Source organism: Trematomus bernacchii, unplaced genomic scaffold (genome assembly GCF_902827165.1).
Source record: "Trematomus bernacchii unplaced genomic scaffold, fTreBer1.1, whole genome shotgun sequence".
NCBI lineage: Eukaryota > Metazoa > Chordata > Actinopteri > Perciformes > Nototheniidae > Trematomus > Trematomus bernacchii.
This window is the reverse complement of record NW_022987593.1, coordinates 13,915,898-13,936,175: the sequence shown is the minus strand read 5'-3', so window position 1 is coordinate 13,936,175 and position 20,278 is coordinate 13,915,898. Positions and strand designations below refer to the sequence as shown.

Here is a 20,278-nt window from a genome sequence, read left to right as displayed (position 1 = left end):
TCTTATATTGTACTTCTTAAATATATATGTTCAAATATATTACACAGTATTCATGTGCTAATGAGCCCAATTTTCAATTAAATTCAGTCAAGTAAAGTTGAAAACATCTTCTTGCAAATCTTATGTTGATAAGAAAAAAGCCCAATAACAAATGTACATAACAACCTTGAAATATACCCTTCATATTTCCTCTTATCATAATCAATCTGAAGCTTCTGATTTAAGGAATGAGCTGCCAACACAATAAATGAAACCCTCTGCAGAGTGTTGTATTTTTCTGTAAAAAGTCCCCTCTAAGTTTGTTAGAAAACACAGCGGTTTCTGAGGGTGTTTTTCACACGGCAGGAGATGAGTGATGACCAGCTTCTATGTTCCTCTATCTCATAAACAGGTGGGAAATATAACCAGCACTAGTACTGGTCATAATAAGTGTGGTTTATTCACTGACATTTCCTGTGTGAAGTGGAAGTTCGGTGAGGTGATACACACACTCCTCCCTGCTGCCTCCTCCAGCTGCTGGCATGTTCACACATCTGTACTTGACTCCCTCCCAGGCTAATGCTCACTGTCTTGAATCTCCTCGTAGATCTGCTCAGGTTCAGCTTCGTCATCGTTGGGGGTTCTCTTTTCTCTGTTTTTGAAGAAGTGTCTGAGGGTTATGATCCCCAGAAGCCAAAGCAGCCACAACAGCTACTCGTAAGCGTATTTGCCAAAAGTCAGATGGTCGTTGGTTCTCTGGTTCTGCAGTGGTTCCCTCCTGTCCTGAGTCAACACCCTGTCCATTGTTTCTCTGTGTGACTGGTTTGAATCCAGCTTCAGGATCCACCATGTTGAGATCCTTCATTACTTCCAGATATATCCGGTAGTTATTACACAAATACATTCTTTCAAGATCGGTCGTAACATTTTCTATCACCAGTGAATTATCTGATCCGAAAGCAAAGTGCTTGTCAATGATGTTCACTTTGCCATTTTCTATAGTGACAAGAGGCAGAGTTTTACCATTACCATCCTTATACAAACTCCATTTTACATCTCCTTTCTTATGAGGACAGGGCAGTGTAGCCTTCATGCCCGGCAGCGCTGTTATTTTTTCAGGAACAGCTGAAAAGCAAAAAGCAGAAAGAAGTTACACATGTATGGACCCAACAGCCTTGACAAGCTGGACAATTGATTTGCTCATGGTGGTTTTAATTTATAGTTTTTCTATATTTAGAAAAAAAAACAGGCAAACCTAAGAAACAAGTTACATTTTTGTCCGTGCTAAATTCTACCGAAAGAGCCTGTTAACTCAAATGTTTTCATTCTTTTTCTTTTTCATATTATGCTCATTTTCAGGGTCACATTTGTATTTTGTACGTCTACTGTAATGTGATGCTTTAATGTTCAAAAAGCTCTTTCCCAGAGAAACGGCCCCTCGAGGGAACACAGGGATTTCAGCCTCTGCAGACCATTTACATGCACACAAACCTGTATAACACACTACAGGAAAGGGAGAACCCCAAAAAGCAGAATAGAGCCCCTTTAAGCTACTAAACAAAAGATTGTAAACTAAAACACTTTTTCAACATATCACAGAGTAAAACTTGACATGTCTTTGACTTGATTTATATTATTCATTTCAATGTCGAATCATCCAGATTCATGAATATTTTAATAGAAACATGTTAAAAATAGATATTCTTACCTGTATAGCTGATAGAGAAGCATGCAGCGAGCAGCAGGAAGTAGAGACAAAGCAGCATCTCTGCAGCTGGTGAACTCTGCTGTGTCAGATACAACTTAGTCTTCTTTTTAATCTAAGAGGAAGTTATGAGTAATATGGCTGGGGGTCGAAAAGATCTTGAGTGATTGGCTGTTTTATACCGTGGGGAGTTTCTCTGCGCAGTACAGGGAAAGGTTGAACTAATCAGATCTTAAAGGTCCCATGTCATGGCCATTTCTACTGATCATATTTCCATTATTGAGGTCTACTAGAATAGATTTACATTGTGCAATTTTCCAAAATCACATTGGTTTCTCATACAGCATATCTGTATAGTATGTGTATTCACTCTCTGTCCTAAACGGCTTGTTGGAGCTCCTGCCCCCCCTCCCTGTGAGCCCAGTGTGCTCTGATTGGTCGGGACGTTGCGAGGCTCGTTGCTGCTCGCCGCTGCTGCGAGGAGCGGACAGGTTTCCGGGTCGGCGATACAGCGAGAACAAGCGAAACTCATCCTGAGCACACACAAACACTCACAGCCGAAGTAAAATCAATAAGTGTGGCTTGATATTGAGTAAGAAAAAGGTTTATAACGCTGTGAGAATGGGTCTGCGGAGAGCATTTCTCCGCGATCCCAACAGTCTATTACCAGCGTTCAGGGAGCTCTATGCAAGTGGCCAAGGGATCCTGAAAATGTATTCCTCCTTTCATGACATGGATATAGTTATATACGCTTTAATATCTTGCCATTTTGATTAATGCAACTCCTTACAATAGGTATCATGCATAATTATTGCTCCCCTCTGCAGCTGGTCAAAAATGATTGGGGTATAATAATAATAATAATAACTTGGATTGATTTGCCTTTCAAGAAACCAAAGGACACATGGACTCCCTGTTAGTTAGCCAAGGGATCCTGGTGTGTGAGGTGCTCCACGGATTGGTCACCAAACTAAAATGGCATTTTTCTGCTTCCTTTTATAGCACCATTTCAGAAGTCAAAAATGCATTTAAACTGCAACCATGTGCCAAAGTTTAGAGTATTTAGTATAACAAATCAATTATAATTCCAGTGTAAAATATTACATATAACTCAATGTAGCATATACCTAAATGACAAAGGCCAGTGATTTTGGCCAGCGTCGGACCGATACCAATACTATCTATCAGACTGGTGCCTCCCTAGAGCAAAGTACCAACAATAAAGACAAATAAACTATAAACAACAACCTTTAGGAGCACTGTGTGTGTTTGTGTTCCCCTTGTGAACACCTGAGTTACCTGAGACTCGTGAGGCTTCCAGCCGATCATGTAGAGGATCTCGAAGGTGGCCGGCACCGACCCGTCCTCGCTGCCGTACATCTCTGAAACACATTCAAACACACACACATAAACACATGCAATAAGGAAGCAAAAACATTGGTGTTTTATTTTACTTTTGATGAAGCTAAGCTAGCAGTTTGCTTCTGCTTCAAGGCTTTGTGCTAAGCTACAGAAGGCTAACCAGCACACATATGAGTTTGACCATTAAAGCTGACAGCGGGCTGAATGTAACAGCATTTCCTAAAAACTGCACTGAAGTACAACTTTTACGAGATCCTTTTCTTCAGTATTTCCTATGTATGCTACTTTATACTTCTACTCTTGTACATCTTAGTGGGAAATAACATCCTTTTTTCTGCATTATATTTGTTGACAGCTTTAGTATGCCGATTAAGATTCTTATACAAAATATAAAACAACTATTAAATGATAATATGTTATTATAAATGAATCTACCCTGCACTATTGACGTAGCTACAACAATAAAGAGCACATGAATGCTTTAATAATAATACAGGAATATTATGTTATTCTGAAAATGGTATTCTGCATATTGAGTATTTTTAGTGTTCCTACTTTGATGTTTTTTATGTTGTACTTGTATCTGAACAACGTTTTGAATGCAGGACTTCTACATGTATCATAGTATTGTTGCACTTCTAATCAAAGATCTGAGTACTTCTTCACGACTGAAACCTGATATCATCTGAGGATGCAAAGCAAAAACCATGTGAAGAAACGATTCACACCTTTTTGTTCCCACGCTTTCTGTACCAAAGCGTGTTAAAGACTTCAGCTCTAAGTGTCCAACAGAGGAAGTTAAACCAGCAGAGTTCAAACAGCGGCAGCAATGTGAGTATGTGAGGCTGATGTGTCATTGTGCATACTGAGGAACCATAACACCAGATCAGGCTTAATAAGGTTAACACTGTGGGAGAATGAGAACAGAGAAAACAGAAGTGTCAGAAATAAAGAAACACCTAAATATGGAATCATATTTCAAGAATAAGTCAGACCCAATGTTATATTTTTCCTATTTTTAACACATCCAAAAAATGTGGCTCTCTGCTCCAACACATTTGCACCATTTATACTTACAAACGTGATATTTGCACTATTCATCTTGCACATAATGAACCACCAACACTATTCAATTAATGCTTAAATCATACAGTGTAACTAACATTTATAACATCTGTATAGTTTACCTAGAGCAGGGGTGTCAAACTCAAATACACAGTGGGCCAAAATAAAAGAAATGGGTGCTAGTCGAGGGCCGGACTGGTTCGATGTTTATTAAAAAACGTATTGAAATGAACTTATTGCAAATATTAAACCTGGAACTAACAAAGCTTAAATGATTGCCTATAAAAACAACATTAAACATTAAATAATCAGTTGCATTCATTTCTTATGGCTCTATCTGCAGCTTTTCCGGAGTCATTTCTTATGATTACATTTTTCCACAGGCCAACAACAGCTTCCAAAAAACTATTTCCCTCAAAGAAAAAAACAAACATGCCCTGTTGTCTCAAGAAACAAAGTGCAGAAGGAAACATCCATTGAAACTCATTTTGCTGCTCTGTGATGCTAGTTCAAGCCAGATACTTGGCATCTCATCTTGGGTGCAAGTTCATCAATGTTTGGGGTCAGGCTCTGAGCTGAGGAGATCCTCAGGATGGAGTGAAGGTGTGCGTGTAATATACCGGCGGGCCAGATCTAATGATTTGGCCCCCGGGCCTTGAGTTTGACACATGTGACCTAGTCTACATGATCGGCTGGAAGCCTCACGAGTCTCAGGTAACTCAGGTGTTCACAAGAGGAACACAAACACACACAGTGCTCCTCAAGGTTGTTGTTTATAGTTTATTTGTCTTTATTCGTGAAGGCACCATTCTGATAGCATTGGTATCGGTCCGATGCTGGCCAAAATATATAATATGTATTGTATTATACACATATTTGCACACATATTTTTTAATACATTTGTTTTTATATTCGGGATTGTGGGAAACGGTATTTCGATCTCGCTGTCTGTACACACAAACTGGAAGATTGACAATAAAGTTGACTTTGGCTTTGATGTTCACGCTCTCTATCGTCAGATCTTGCAAGAGCGTGTTGCTGATACAAAAAATCTGTCTTGTCTGTCTGAAAAAATACCATTTTAGAGTCAGAATTTTGGGGAGATATGTAGCTTGTGAGAAATAGAGCCAATATTTGATTTGGTGACTCTGGTGTGAAGTAATTGGTCATGATCTATGTTCATGTCGCAGATCGGCCAGCCGCCCAACAACAACAAGTCCTAGAAGCTTCTGAGCTAATTAACCCAAAGAAGAATTTAGTAATGTAAAAAAGTCCCTCTGGATGACTGATCAAATATCTGGTGAATGCATCTGGGAGTTCACACAGTGACAAACAAATAGTCATTTTAAGATCTGATTTAGTTCAACCTGCGCAGAGAAACTCCCCACGGTATAAAACAGCCAATCACTCAAGACCTTTTCTAACCGCAGCCATATTACTCATAACTTCCTCTTAGCTTTAAAAGACTATATTTAAGTCGTATGTAACACAGCAGAGTTCACCAGCTGCAGAGATGCTGCTTTGTCTCTACTTCCTGCTGCTCGCTGCATGCTTCTCTATCAGCTATACAGGTAAGAATAACTATTTTTAACAGGTTTCTATTAAAATATTCATAAATCTGGAGTTCTGGCTTCTGCCTTGTTTTCATTCATCAATCAGAGCAGACTGGGCTCTGGTTTCAGACAGAGGGGGAAAAGAGGTGCTGCAGCACAGGCAGTATGAGAAAAATAAAGAGCTTTTTGAACATTAAAGCATGGAGACATGTCCCAGTAGAGACACTACATACTGATATACACCTGAACATCAGCAGGAGAGGACTCTTTAAAGTAGAGACACTACATACTGATATACACCTGAACATCAGCAGGAGAGGACTCTTTAAAGTAGAGACACTACATACAATATGAACCTGAGAATGAGCAGAATACGGCGTCTTTAAACTGGTTATTCTTGAAGTCACTGAAACGTTTGAAATAATAAAAACCTTTGGGTTAATTTGGGAGAATTAAGCATGGAAAACTTTTACTTTTTGTTTTAGGTCTGTGCTTTATTCTGTCAATCAGTAGTTGATATTTTTTCCTAAATACAGAAACACTTCAAATAAAACCACCATGAGCAAATCAATTGTCCAGCTTGTCATGGCTGTTGTTGTCCCGCTGAAGATAACAAACTATTTGAGGTACATACTGTATGGGATTAACAGAAAAGTTTACCACAAATGTGTAACTACTTTCTGCTTTTTGCTTTTCAGCTGATCCTGAACAGATAACAGTGCAGACGGGCATGAAGGCTACACTGCCCTGTCCTCATAAGAAAGGAGATGTAAAATGGAGTTGGTATAAGGGGGGTAATGGTAAAGTGCCTCTTGTCACTATAGAAAATGGCAAAGTGAACATCATTGACAAACACTTTGCTTTCGGATCAGATAATTCACTGGTGATAGAAAATGTTACACCCGATCTTGAAAGAATGTATTTGTGTAATAACTACCGGATATATCTGGAAGTAATGAAGGATCTCAACATGGTGGATCCTGAAGCTGGATATAAACCAGTCACACAGAGAAACAAGGGACAGGGTGTTGACTCAGGACAGGAGGGAACCGCTGCAGAACCAGAGAACCATCAACCATTTGACTTTTGGAAAGTACCTGTTGGTGTAGTGGTTGGTGCTGCTTTGGTGCTTCTGGGGATCATAACCCTGAGACACTTCTCCAACAACAGAGAAGAGAGAAACCCCAACGAGGACGAAGCTGTACCTGAGAGGATCTACGAAGAGATTAAAGACAGTGAGCATCAGCCTGGGAGGGAGTCTTATGGAAGTCCTTATTACTGGACAAGCATCAATGAAACGGCAACTACACAACCCAATAATAACAAGTACAACAGTGTGAACAGGCCAGCAGCTGAAGGAGGCAGCAGGGAGGAATGTGTGTATCACCTCACCCAACTTCCACTTCAGACAGGAAATGTCAGCGAATAAACTTCTGGTAAATTCAGCCTGTACATGAACTGGTCACCACACCTCTCCAGCCGTGTGAAAAACACCCTTAGAGTGTCAAAATGTTTTTTTGTTTGATGCCTGAATATAAAAGATGAGAATCAACAAGCAACTCATATTTGGAAACCCCCTTTAATGTCATATGCAGGCTCGACTCCACTTCGAGAAATACAATTAGTAACAAAGCACTTATATACTAATAAAGGACTGGCTTATCTAAAGCCAGTTGAGTAGCACTTGAAATGTTTTGGCTCTATGAAACCTGATGTACTTATATGATTCTGTTTTCTTCAAGTCTGTATCTTCTTGGTCGAATGCACTTTGGATAAAAGCGTCAGCTAAATGCAATGTAATGTAATGTCATAAGCAAAGGAGTGTCACATTTTTTCTTCAAGCCAATCACAGCTATCTGCTGTTTTCAGGAAGGAGGTTTAAAGAGACAGGTCCTATGTCTTTTCCTAAACACTTCCCTCAGCCTTGATAAAACACGTAATGGGGTTAAGGAAAGATATAAAGGACAATTAATCAGGAAAGCTGTTTTGTGTTGTGGAATCAATGACAATAAATGAACCTTGTAATTTTGATAATTTGTTTATGTTTATTTTTTATTTTATACAGAGATATATTAAGAGTGTTCTTTAAATGTGCTAATAATCCAGTCTTCAAGAGGAGACACGTTCTTATATACATCAGTGGCGAACCGTGTCTATCACAACTGGACCTTCTGTAGACACACACACCCCCCCCGCCGCCGCCGCCCCCCGGCGTTATAATGTCCGTCTTTTCACTGAATTGTCGTCTTGAAAAGGGTACTCACAACAATTCCGCAACAACTTCATCTTCACCTGTTGCACTTGCCATTTCAACGTTAAAAACAATAAAACGGCATGAATTGCTTCGTGGCATTCATCTAGATCCTCTGTCTCGAGCCAGTTAACTAGCGGGCCTTCTAGAATACCCTGGAACCGAGGGAAACTCTGAAAGAATACGCCCATTGGCTACAAATCAATATATGATTGGTTGATCAAACTGTCAATCCAAATGTACGCTCTCATTCAGTGCAACGGCCAGGGCATTCTATCAAGGATGTAGAATACCTGGTTGAAGGATATTCTACCCAGAGACCCAGAACAAGATCTGATTGGTTGCTTTCTTTTCTAACACAAAACCACTGAAATGCGTAGTGCATGGTCCGAGAAGGACAAACAAATCAACGTAACACTGTGATATTACAGATCAACAACACAGATACGATTCTCATTTATTCATTTTATATACATTTTATATACATTTTATTACATTTTATTACATTTTATTTAGATAATTAAATCGATTTTTTGTTTGTTTTATCTGAGTGTTCCAGGGTATTCTCTGAATACCTTGAAGGCCCTGACGGTTCGCCACTGATATACATCCATGGGAGACACCCGTGCAGGCTGCAGACTTTCGACAGAAGAGGAAGAAGGGGGAAAACGATGTTGCCATGACAACGCCTTTTGTTTACATGTAGCCGAGGACTCCAGCTGTAGCTGGGCTAGTTTACAGGCTAACTCCTGTCTTTAGCGTTATTTCCCCCATTTGTTAGCCTGTACTGTATTTCACGATGGTGAGTAAACTCCTTTTAATCAGCAGTGTTGTTGTTGAGTGCAATAAGCATGTGTTTGTTTAGCATGAGCCAGATACCGGATCGTTTGGAGACTGTAAGCTAAGCTACAGGTCAGATAACTGTTAGCGTGTGTTAGACATGGAGCTAAAGTGTGCATGTGTTTTCTCTCCAGCCCCCAAAGACTAAAAGCAAAAAGGTCGTGAAGGGGAAGTCCTCGGCCGTGGTGGACGGTCTTTCCACGGATGAAATGTCAAAAGATCAGGTGAGAGCTGCGATGCTAACACAGCTAACTAGCATTAGCCTCATAACTATAACACTGTGTTCAGGTGGTTGAGGGATAACCAGCCTCACATTGTATTTGAGGCCCAGATAATTGTTTTGTTGTGGGGTTGAAGTGCTGACAATTTAATCTGAGGGTATTTATATCTTCATCTATCTGTATATAGTGCCTTCACATTGTATCTTTTACATTTATATTTACTTTATTATGCTATTCCTTGCTCACTTAATGTAAATAATACCCTACTTTAACATGTTGTAAGCTGTAATTGGCCCTTCATAGTTTACAGATTATTGTCTGTAAATTACTGTCAATATGTATACTTAACACTTTCTTTTATATATGTTTGTTTATTTTTTGTACTCTTTTTCATTGTCACATTATGTGCAATGCCTTGTGACGAAAAAGATATCCCAAATTGGGATCAGTAACGTAAATATGATCTTATCTTAACTGCTTATATAGCCTTTTTTATACATATTGTTCCCAGTGTTGTAAGACATATTGAGATCCTTTATTTGAATCTACAAGTAAATGTATTATAACGAAATATACAAGTATGAGAATTAAAGTTAGAAACTGAGCAGTGAAATTACCCCTTGTCATAAATCTTATGTTGGATACCGAATATATAGCACATAAGGAAGAGATGGGGAGCAAACAGTGTTGGCACAGTTGTTTCAACAGAGTTATCAGGTAATAGTGGCTGCACTGTACATGAAATTGATCTCACTGCATACAGCTCCACTCCATGGTGCTGTCCAACTCCTCTCCAAAGCTTCCTGCCAGAACAAATCAATACGTCTCCTCTCATATTGATTGTATTGATGGTATATATGATACCATCAATATGATCTAAAACCAATATATCAATATTCCAATTACTTATAGACTATTCTGCACTATTTCTACTATATTCTATTTCATTTTATTTACTTGCACAATTGTATCTGTTTTATTGTGTTGCACTGTTGGAGGAGCCTGTGACCTAAGATTTTCATTGTCATAACTACACTGTAGCTATGCACACATGACAATAAAAGCCTTGAATCCTTGAATCCTTGAACATGGCGCCAAACATATTTAAAACATTTTTTAAAACAATGTATTTTTTAGTTTATTTTAGCCTCTGTTATCACTGTGCAGCCTGATTATGAGGAAACAAAATGACCAATTATTTGCCAAATCTAAAAATCAGGTTGAAATCTGCTCGAGCACCAAAAAAAAACATGCTTGGCACATGGTAACTTTCTGCCTTATTTAACTAAAGGAAAAAAAAATGGCTTTGAGTATTGTCCAGCTCTTTACACAAATCTTCTGTCCAGCTGGAGGAACACATCATCCGCCTGCGAGAGGAGCTGGACAGAGAGCGGGAGGAGAGGAGCTACTTCCAGCTGGAGAGGGACAAGATCCAGGCATTCTGGGAAATCTCCAAGAGGAGCCTGGAGGAGACGAATGCCGAGCTGAGGAACAGACGGAGGGAGAGGGAGGAGGCGGAGGAGCGCCACCGTGTGGAGATCACTGTGAGCTACACACACACACACAGGCACACACACACAGGCACACACACGCACACACACACACACACACACACACACACACACACACACACACACACACACACACACACACACACACACACACACACACACACACACACACACACACACACACACACACACACACACACACACACACACACACACACACACACACACACAATTGAATTCTGACGCTATAATAAATATTTGATTTGATCAAGTGGTTAAAAAATAATAATAATATTAACCATTAACATAACTTTTTTTATTGAAGAAATTACAGATCATGCTCACACCATCGCTATATGATTTAACTGATTAATTTGAGATGTAAGTCCTTTTTTCATAAATCACAGTTGATGGGTTGCATGATCTTCCCATATTAACTCCTTGTGTGCTTGCTGGTGTTCAGGTGTACAAGCAGAAGCTGAAGCACGTCCTGTCTGAGCAACACAACACCGTCTCTGGGCTGAAGATCGACGGCGTCTCCTCGAGCGGACTCATCCGGCTGCAGAACGCTGAGAAGGAGCTCGGGCTGAGGAGAGAAACGCACGGCCTGCAAGGGGACTTCGGGGAGAAGAAGCTCCACAACGAGAACTGCATCAAGGAGCTCAAACTGGTGAGACTAGGGACATTTTTACAGTTGTGTTTTGTTTATTACTACTGTGGTGGCTCAATTCCCAGTTAAGTTTGAGTCGCAGAGAGACTAAGCTTGGCTTTATACTGCGACGCGTTTTCAATGAGAAAGTCCGTACTGAAGTAAGATAGGTTGAAGATATTTAATAAACAAAATCAAAACACACAATAACTTAGATGGACAAAAAAACGGTCAACAGAAAAAATGTCGGCACAAGCTCACCCTCTGTCATCCGCCCCCGACATGTAACAGGTGACCGAAATACACAAAGCACACCCATGTGACGATTGCCGGATGTAATAAACTCAGGCTAAGTAGAATTTTGGCTCCTACAACTACAATTAAGCATCTCTGTTGCCTTTTGATTCTCAACAGAAACACCAGGTGGAGTTGATGGAGATGACAAACACCTTCGACAAAAGATTCAGAGGTAAACAAACTACATTTCTGACTTTAATTTAAAAAAACAAAAAACTTTTAAAACTGTATTAAACATTTCCTTCTGTTGCCATTTAAATAGATATTGAGGTGAAATATCACAAGAAAACCGAGACGATGATCCAAGCGGAGGGTAAGAGGCGGCGTGCGGAGGTTTTAGAAGTGGAGGACCGGATGAAGAGTCGTGTTGTGGCTCTGATGGAGGACCAGGAGCGAGCTCTCAGAGGAGCAGAGGAGTACTACTCTGCTGTTCAGAGCAAACTGATGGGGGATCAGAAGCTGCTGAAGGTAAGAGACGTTACTTCAGAATACGTATTTTTACAGGATGTAATGCCATGACTGTGAAGTGGTGGAGGGTTCACAGAATTCAATTATTGTTCTACCTACAAAATAAAATGTGCTAATGCTTTTGCCAAATATTTTGTTGAGCTAAATTTAAATTCATCTGTGTTTTACAAAGATCTTACACATGTTCTTTCTAGAGTAGCTGTTCATTATATATGTTATATATATATATACTTTTATTACAGAAAAATAGGTGAATTTATGCACACTTTTTTTATTTATTTTAACCACTTTGGTCTATTTAAGCCAATCAGTGTTTTAGGACATATTTCTCCATATTTAAATAAAATTGGTTTAAAAAAATGGTTTCTTGTAGACACACAACAATTTGATACAAACAAATACAAATTGAAATGTATTTATGTTGGGATATTAAGCCATTTTTAACATATCAAATGATGTTCAAGAACTTGGTGTCTCTTGTTTTCTGCACCACATGGTCTGCTTGTTGTTCTGTAGGAGGAACTTGCGGAGGTGACGAAGCTTCAGACTCGATCCGACAAAGACCTCTCTGCGGCGCAGCAGGAGAACAGGAAGCTGAGCGACGCTCTGCAGGAAGCCCAGCAGACGCTGCCCGCTCTGCACCGACAGCTGCAGGAGGACCAGCAGGCCAAGAACAAGATGGTGGTGCGTTCACTGCTCAGAAAGCATCACGACACATTGCACACCACTCTCTTATCTTAGGTACATACATGTTGAATGTAAGGTGGAGCTCATTCAGTGTTGGTACGTATTTTGAGATGATGATAATGACTTGGATATTTATTGCATTTTATACATTTGTCAGTTTCCACATCAACAGGTTACATTTAAAGACACAAGGATAGGGCGACATTGTTTTAATTTGAACACTAGGGGTCACTATTAGTCAGAATGTTTTAATCCTACATATGCATTGGATTTATCATGAGACACTTGTTTGGAGGAGAAAATAGCTATTTACGGAAGAGGATTAGGGCCAAATGTACAAAAAAATAAATTGAGATCTGACCAAAAGTTATTTAAATTCTGGGATTAGAGTCAGGGTTATGATTTGAAAAGAAAAACTGAAAAAAAACAAGTTTTTGTCAGATCTCACATTTCTTCATGTGTCCCTAAACCTCTTCCGTAGCTATGGACTGCCTTAAATGAATTATAAAACATTTTTTGAGGTTCCCTAATTAACCGAAACATTCCTTTATTTGTCGTGTCTCAATACCTTTGTCTAGATTTACACTTTTACATGGAAAAGGAAAAGTTAAAACAGACTCTTTTTTTTACCTTTGAGTTTTGTTGTTTTAGCTGTATGGGTATTTCCGTGTAATTACACTAGGAGCAACACAGACTGGAATTATTTTCCTTGTATTTGTACCCATACTTGGCCAATAAAGCTGATTCTTGTTCTGTGTCTGCCAGGCGAGTCGAGCTCGAGTGAAGCTCATGGATCAGGAGCTCAGAGATATGACCGTGGAGCACGAGCTGCTGCTGCAGGCCTTCGAAAAGGTAAACATCACATGATCTACCTTCATCCCCAGAGGTGGGGAGTAGTGGAGTACAAATACTTTGTTACTGTCCTTAAAGGGGACCTATCATGCAAAATGCACTTTTGTACGTCTTTTATACATGAATATGTGTCCCCGGTGTTCCAGGGAACTCACCAAGTGTCAGAAAACACAACCCTCTCTATTTTCCTCCATACCCAAATCTCTAAAAAAGGGGCTGCAACGGATCTGATAAAAACTGATCCAGATTTGAACACTGTCCTGACGTCAGGACAGTGGCGCTACGGCTATTGGGCCAACTCCACCAATCAGGAGGAGACAGCCACGGCCATTGCCGTTAGAAAGCACTGGAGACGCTGTAGTACATATGCCAGGCCAGTAGGTGGTGCTGTTCTCACAGAATCTGCCCTTGCACAAACAGAGCTAGAAAATGTCAAATTGAGCAAAATGAGGCATGGCTAAAATGCATGATCTGTTTGGTATTTTGAAAAAAAAAATATATATATATATAGGTATGGTCCTACACTATATTATTCAAATATAGCATGATAGGTCCACTTTAATGTACATTTCTCTGGTATCAGTACTTTACTCCACTACTTATTTTTCTGACGACTTTTACTTCTTACATGTTGAACACAAATACCTGTACTTTCTACTTCTTACATTTTCCAAACAGGCTGGTTCCTTTTAGTTTGAATGTGTGTTTGGTGGCGTGATCATTATTATTTAGAGTCATTGCGTGCCTATTGATTTGAACACGATCCGTGTATCCATCATTTCCTGGTCTTCTCTAAAGAAGAGGGACCAATGAAAACGTTGTCATGTTGCCGTTGTTCAGCATGGAAACATTCATTAGCTAACAATGACATTATTGTTCTATTAATATAAAGGGAGGTCAGGTACTCTTTAAAACAGCTGCTAGTTATGGGTACTTTTTACTGAAGTACATTTCAAAGCCCTCTTTACTTTAACTTGAGTAAAGAAGTTTAGTCAGTACTTCTACTTTCACCAGAGTATTTTTAAACACGAGTATCTGTACTTCTACTTGAGGAAAGGATGCGTGTACTTTTCTCTGGTCCTCCCTGGGCTTTACAGTAGGTATTCATGTTAATGTGTTTCTCTGCAGGTTCAGCAGGAGCGTGATGATCTCCTGCAGAACCAGACGCAGACCCTCCTGGATGTGCAGCAGCGCAGCGGGCTGAAGCAGCTGCTGCTGGAGAGGAAGATGGCCGCGCTGACAGAGACTGTGGAGAAGAAAGAAGCTCAGCTCTGCGCCGCTCTCTCAGCCTCTAAAGTCACACAAACTGCAGGGGGCAGCGCTGCGAACAGAGTGGAGGTACGATGTTATGAACATGTTTCATTTTGCACCGGGACAGTTTCATCCCACAGGCCATAAGACTGATAAACACCTGAACTGTTGAAAGAACATCCATCTGTTTCAACTTATATATATCAATATTCCAATTACTTGTATATAGACTATTCTGCACTGTTTCTACTATATTCTATTTTATTTACTTGCACTATTATCTGCTTTATTATGTTGCACTGTTGGAGGAGCCTGTGACCTAAGATCTTCATTGTCATAACTGCACTGTAGCTATGTACACACGAGAATAAAAGCCTTGAATCTTGAACCAGTTTTATTTGTGCAGGAAATAAAACGTGCATTAAAAAAGTGTGACAGAACACATGCAAGACGAAAAGCCTTAAAATAGTGATACAAACTTCAACCATTCTTTGTTTGTTTTGTCCAACCTTATGTCATTTTAGTTTATAAGAACAACAAATAACATCAACATTCTTGATTAAAGAAAATTAGGTTAAAATCATGAAATATGTATAAAAAAGGCTATTATCAAAAAAGTTGCTTTTACAGTTAAAGTCTTCATGTTTTTTGTCCTAAAAGCTTAATATGAAAAATTACTTAACTCTTGAGTAACTGCTAAACTTGGAAAACTGCACTCCACTACTTATCACACATCTGTAATATATTTACATTTAAATTAAAACCTTTAAATTCATACAATGCAGTGACTTTCAGCTTTGATTTTGGACTAGCCCGATTTAAATAAAAGTGAAAGAGCAGATTGTCATGTGTTCACATCCACACTTTCCATTGCCTATTTATGTCAACGCTAAAACCTGCCCCACATCTGATTATAAGACACCAGTTAAAGTATTATTATGTTGATGGTTTTTGTTGAATGGTTTTAGACTTTAGTTCTGCAATCGCTCTTCTTCGTAATTAAGATTTATTTTAATTTGTATTCAAGCTTCAAGTTGAAACATCTGCACGTTATTTCTTCTTGCAGGACATATTGGAGTCCAAACAGGTCACCATCGATGACCTTCAGGGAGGCTTGGCTCGGGATTGTAAGGTCAGTCATCTCTAAAGGGTTTCATTTATTTAAAGGTCACCTATTATGCAAAATCCTCTTCTTCATGTCTCTTCTACATCAACATGTGTCCCCTCTTCTTCATGTCTCTTCTACATCAACATGTGTCCCCTCTTCTTCATGTCTCTTCTACATCAACATGTGTCCCCTCTTCTTCATGTCTCTTCTACATCAACATGTGTCCCCTCTTCTTCATGTCTCTTCTACATCAACATGCGTCCCCTCTTCTTCATGTCTCTTCTACATCAACATGCGTCCCCTCTTCTTCATGTCTCTTCTACATCAACATGTGTCCCCTCTTCTTCATGTCTCTTCTACATCAACATGTGTCCCCTCTTCTTCATGTCTCTTCTACATCAACATGTGTCCCCTCTTCTTCATGTCTCTTCTACATCAACATGTGTCCCCTCTTCTTCATGTCTCTTCTTCATCAACATGTGTCTCCTCTTCTTCATGTCTCTTCTACATCAACATGTGTCCCCTCTTCTTCATGTCTCTTCTACATCAACATGTGTCCCCTCTTCTTCATGTCTCTTCTACATCAACATGTGTCCCCTCTTCTTCATGTCTCTTCTACATCAACATGTGTCCCCTCTTCTTCATGTCTCTTCTACATCAACATGTGTCCCCTCTTCTTCATGTCTCTTCTACATCAACATGTCGTCCCCTCTTCTTCATGTCTCTTCTACATCAACATGCGGTCCCCTCTTCTTCATGTCTCTTCTACATCAACATGTGTCCCAATCTCTTCATGTCTCTTCTTACATGTGTCCCTCTTCTTCATAGTCTCTTCTACATCAACATGTGTCCCCTCTTCTTCATGTCTCTTCTACATCACATGTGTCCCCTCTTCTTCATGTCTCTTCTACATCAACATGTGTCCCTCTTCTTCATGTCTCTTCTCATCAACATGTGTCTCCTCTTCTTCATGTCTCTTCTACATCAAACATGTGTCCCCTCTTCTTCATGTCTCTTCTACATCAACATGTGTCCCCTCTTCTCCATGTCTCTTCTACATCAACATTTGTCCCTCTTCTTCATGTCTCTTCTACATCAACATGTGTCTCCCTCTTCTTCATGTCTCTTCTACATCAACATGTGTCCCCTCTTCTTCATGTCTCTTCTACATCAACATGTGTCCCCTCTTCTTACATCACATGGTCCTCTTCTACATCAACATGTGTCCCCTCTTCTTCATGTCTCTACTACATCAACATGTGTCCCCTCTTCTTCATGTCTCTTCTACATCAACATGTGTCCCCTCTTCTTCATGTCTCGTACATCAACATGTGTCCCCTCTTCTTCATGTCTCTTCTACATCAACATGTGTCCCCTCTTCTTCATGTCTCTTCTACATCAACATGTGTCCCCTCTTCTTCATGTCTCTTCTACATCAACATGTGTCCCCGTTTCTTCATGTCTCTTCTTCATCAACATGTGTCTCCTCTTCTTCATGTCTCTTCTACATCAACATGTGTCCCCTCTTCTTCATGTCTCTACTACATCAACATGTGTCCCCTCTTCTTCATGTCTCTTCTACATCAACATGTGTCCCCTCTTCTTCATGTCTCGTACATCAACATGTGTCCCCTCTTCTTCATGTCTCTTCTACATCAACATGTGTCCCCTCTTCTTCATGTCTCTTCTACATCAACATGTGTCCCCTCTTCTTCATGTCTCTTCTACATCAACATGTGTCCCCTCTTCTTCATGTCTCTTCTTCATCAACATGTGTCTCCTCTTCTTCATGTCTCTTCTACATCAACATGTGTCCCCTCTTCTTCATGTCTCTTCTACATCAACATGTGTCCCCTCTTCTTCATGTCTCTTCTCTACATCAACATGTGTCCCCTCTTCTTCATGTCTCTTCTACATCAACATGTGTCCCCTCTTCTTCATGTCTCTTCTACATCAACATGTGTCCCCTCTTCTTCATGTCTCTTCTACATCAACATGTGTCCCCTCTTCTTCATGTCTCTTCTACATCAACATGTGTCCCCTCTTCTTCATGTCTCTTCTACATCAACATGTGTCCCCTCTTCTTCATGTCTCTTCTTCATCAACATGTGTCTCCTCTTCTTCATGTCTCTTCTACATCAACATGTGGTCCCCTCTTCTTCATGTCTCTTCTACATCAACATGTGTCCCCCTCTTCTTCATGTCTCTTCTACAATCAACATGTGTCCCCTCTTCTTCATGTCTCTTCTACATCAACATGTGTCCCCTCTTCTTCATGTCTCTTCTACATCAACATGTGTCCCCTCTTCTTCATGTCTCTTCTACATCAACATGTGTCCCCTCTTCTTCATGTCTCTTCTACATCAACATGTGTCCCCTCTTCTTCATGTCTCTTCTACATCAACATGTGTCCTCCTCTTCTTCATGTCTCTTCTACATCAACATGTGTCTCCCTCTTCTTCATGTCTCTTCTACATCAACATGTGTCCCCTCTTCTTCATGTCTCTTCTACATCAACATGTGTCCCCTCTTCTTCATGTCTCTTCTACATCAACATGTGTCCCCTCTTCTTCATGTCTCTTCTACATCAACATGTGTCCCCTCTTCTTCATGTCTCTTCTACATCAACATGTGTCCCCTCTTCTTCATGTCTCTTCTACATCAACATGTGTCCCCTCTTCTCCATGTCTCTTCTACATCAACATGTGTCCCCTCTTCTTCATGTCTCTTCTACATCAACATGTGTCCCCTCTTCTTCATCAACATGTGTCCCCTCTGTGTAAAGAGACTCTGAAAGTTTCAGGAACAAAGATTCTCTCTCTTTTTGTCCTGATCCATTTATATAAAAACCTGTCTGAAAATGAGCTGATCAGATTTTGGCCACTTGATGTCATAACGATGTTTTGGCTTGTGTCACCATTAGCCAATCAGCAACCAAGGTAAACCCCCCCCCCCCCCCCCACCTTATCACCTGAATCTCCTCCTAGAGCACCATTGTGTTCTTTGTAACCAAATCTCTCTCAGAGGGGCGTGGGGAGGGGCTCCTTATTTTCATCTAAAGTAACAGACAGGGAATCAGCACTTTTGAAACAGGGCTGAAACAGAGGGGATTATGGGATGCTGCAATGATCTGTTTGGTGTTTGGAGACAAACACTTCAGAGACATGTTTTGTATATATCTGAGACCTATAATATATTGATGAAGAACAGTATAATAGGGGACCTTTAAAGCTAATGAGAGTATTCCCAGTCAGCTGAGAGAAGTAACCATGTGACCTGCAGGAGTACGACGAGCTGCTGAGGAGCTGCCAGGAGAAGACGAGGTCTTTGGGGGTCGACTTCCCCTTCAGACCCTCACAGCTGATCCTGGGGGGCAAGGACTCTTCGGGGACTTAAAAACACCAAATACTTCACTTCTCTACCTCCGTCTCATTTCATAACTTCCCTAAAGATAATTGTAGTGGCTTAAAAGTTTCTAGAGCAGCCACTTCCAACATACGGGGGTGTGATTTCAACGCACAAATAATCCAGAACGATCATCCATTTTGTCAAGATTCATCCAATCCAGCATACATCTCTCCTTCTCTGTGTGTGTGTCTGTGTGTGCGTGTGCGTGATTGAACTGGTTTAGCTTCCCTCCCGTCTAAAACCAACCCCTTCCCCATAAACACACATAATATAGCAAATAGGAGACCAAGGGGTGTCAACACATATATTCGGGGGCGTAAACAACTAAGGTGAGTAGGTAAATATTCAACAAATAATATCTGTAGGCCATGTATACTAATAAAATAAGACATGTTAAACTATAAAAATTAGCAGTTAAATCGCTCCTACAATAATAATAATACATTTAATTTGTATAGCGCTTTTCCTGGTGCTCAAAGACGTTTACATGAAATCAGAAATAGAAACAATACAAAGAAAACATAAACAGTAGACCTAATCTCTGTGTGTGTGTGTGTGTGTGTGTGTGTGTGTGTGTGTGTGTGTGTGTGTGTGTGTGTGTGTGTGTGTGTGTGTGTGTGTGTGTGTGTGTGTGTGTGTGTGTACGCTAGAGTGAATAAGTGAGTTTTGAGAGATTTGTTGAAGGGTTCAAGAGTGGTGGCCTTTCGGATGGGACTGGGAAGGGAGATAAGTTACACAACCTACTTACTGTTGACTTTATACAGATTAATTAACATAATGTTGATTTTTCACAACATGATGAAACTGCAGCTCACTGATGATTTTCTTAATGTTTTTAAACAAATATAAAATGTGCTTTCTGAGGTTCTTTATTCTAGTTATCAAACCATCCTGCTGCTAAGAATGAATGTGTTTCTATTGATGCTGTTTGTGAGGAGTGTGTATGAGGTCAACTCCAAATCACAACTTCAATCTAATGTTAAAACGACAATAAAGAATATGTCTGTCTTATCTTTGACATTTATGTGACTTTTGTACTTTCTTTAATCTTGTTAAAGAGGCCTCGTTATG

The 20,278-nt window shown here is 40.0% G+C and overlaps 3 protein-coding genes across 3 annotated transcripts in view; all 3 read left to right on the top strand.

The window, feature by feature from the left end:
- LOC117481734 (E3 ubiquitin-protein ligase TRIM39-like) overlaps positions 1 to 20,278 on the top strand; it is a 937,572-nt gene that overhangs the window by 650,473 nt on the left and 266,821 nt on the right. The gene's annotated exons all lie outside the window — the stretch shown is intronic.
- Positions 5,620 to 7,336, top strand: LOC117481790. Its single transcript, XM_034129688.1, has 2 exons — positions 5,620 to 5,682; positions 6,363 to 7,336. The coding sequence occupies exons 1-2, from the start codon at positions 5,625 to 5,627 to the stop codon at positions 7,091 to 7,093; spliced, it is 789 nt and encodes a 262-aa protein (XP_033985579.1). The 5' UTR covers positions 5,620 to 5,624; the 3' UTR covers positions 7,094 to 7,336.
- LOC117481780 (dynein regulatory complex subunit 4-like) lies at positions 8,516 to 20,236 on the top strand. The gene is made up of 11 exons (XM_034129679.1): positions 8,516 to 8,717; positions 8,890 to 8,979; positions 10,323 to 10,520; positions 10,951 to 11,157; positions 11,551 to 11,605; positions 11,696 to 11,901; positions 12,418 to 12,585; positions 13,354 to 13,440; positions 14,569 to 14,778; positions 15,758 to 15,823; positions 19,082 to 20,236. Exons 1-11 carry the CDS (start codon positions 8,715 to 8,717, stop codon positions 19,193 to 19,195), a joined length of 1,404 nt encoding a protein of 467 aa, XP_033985570.1. The 5' UTR covers positions 8,516 to 8,714; the 3' UTR covers positions 19,196 to 20,236.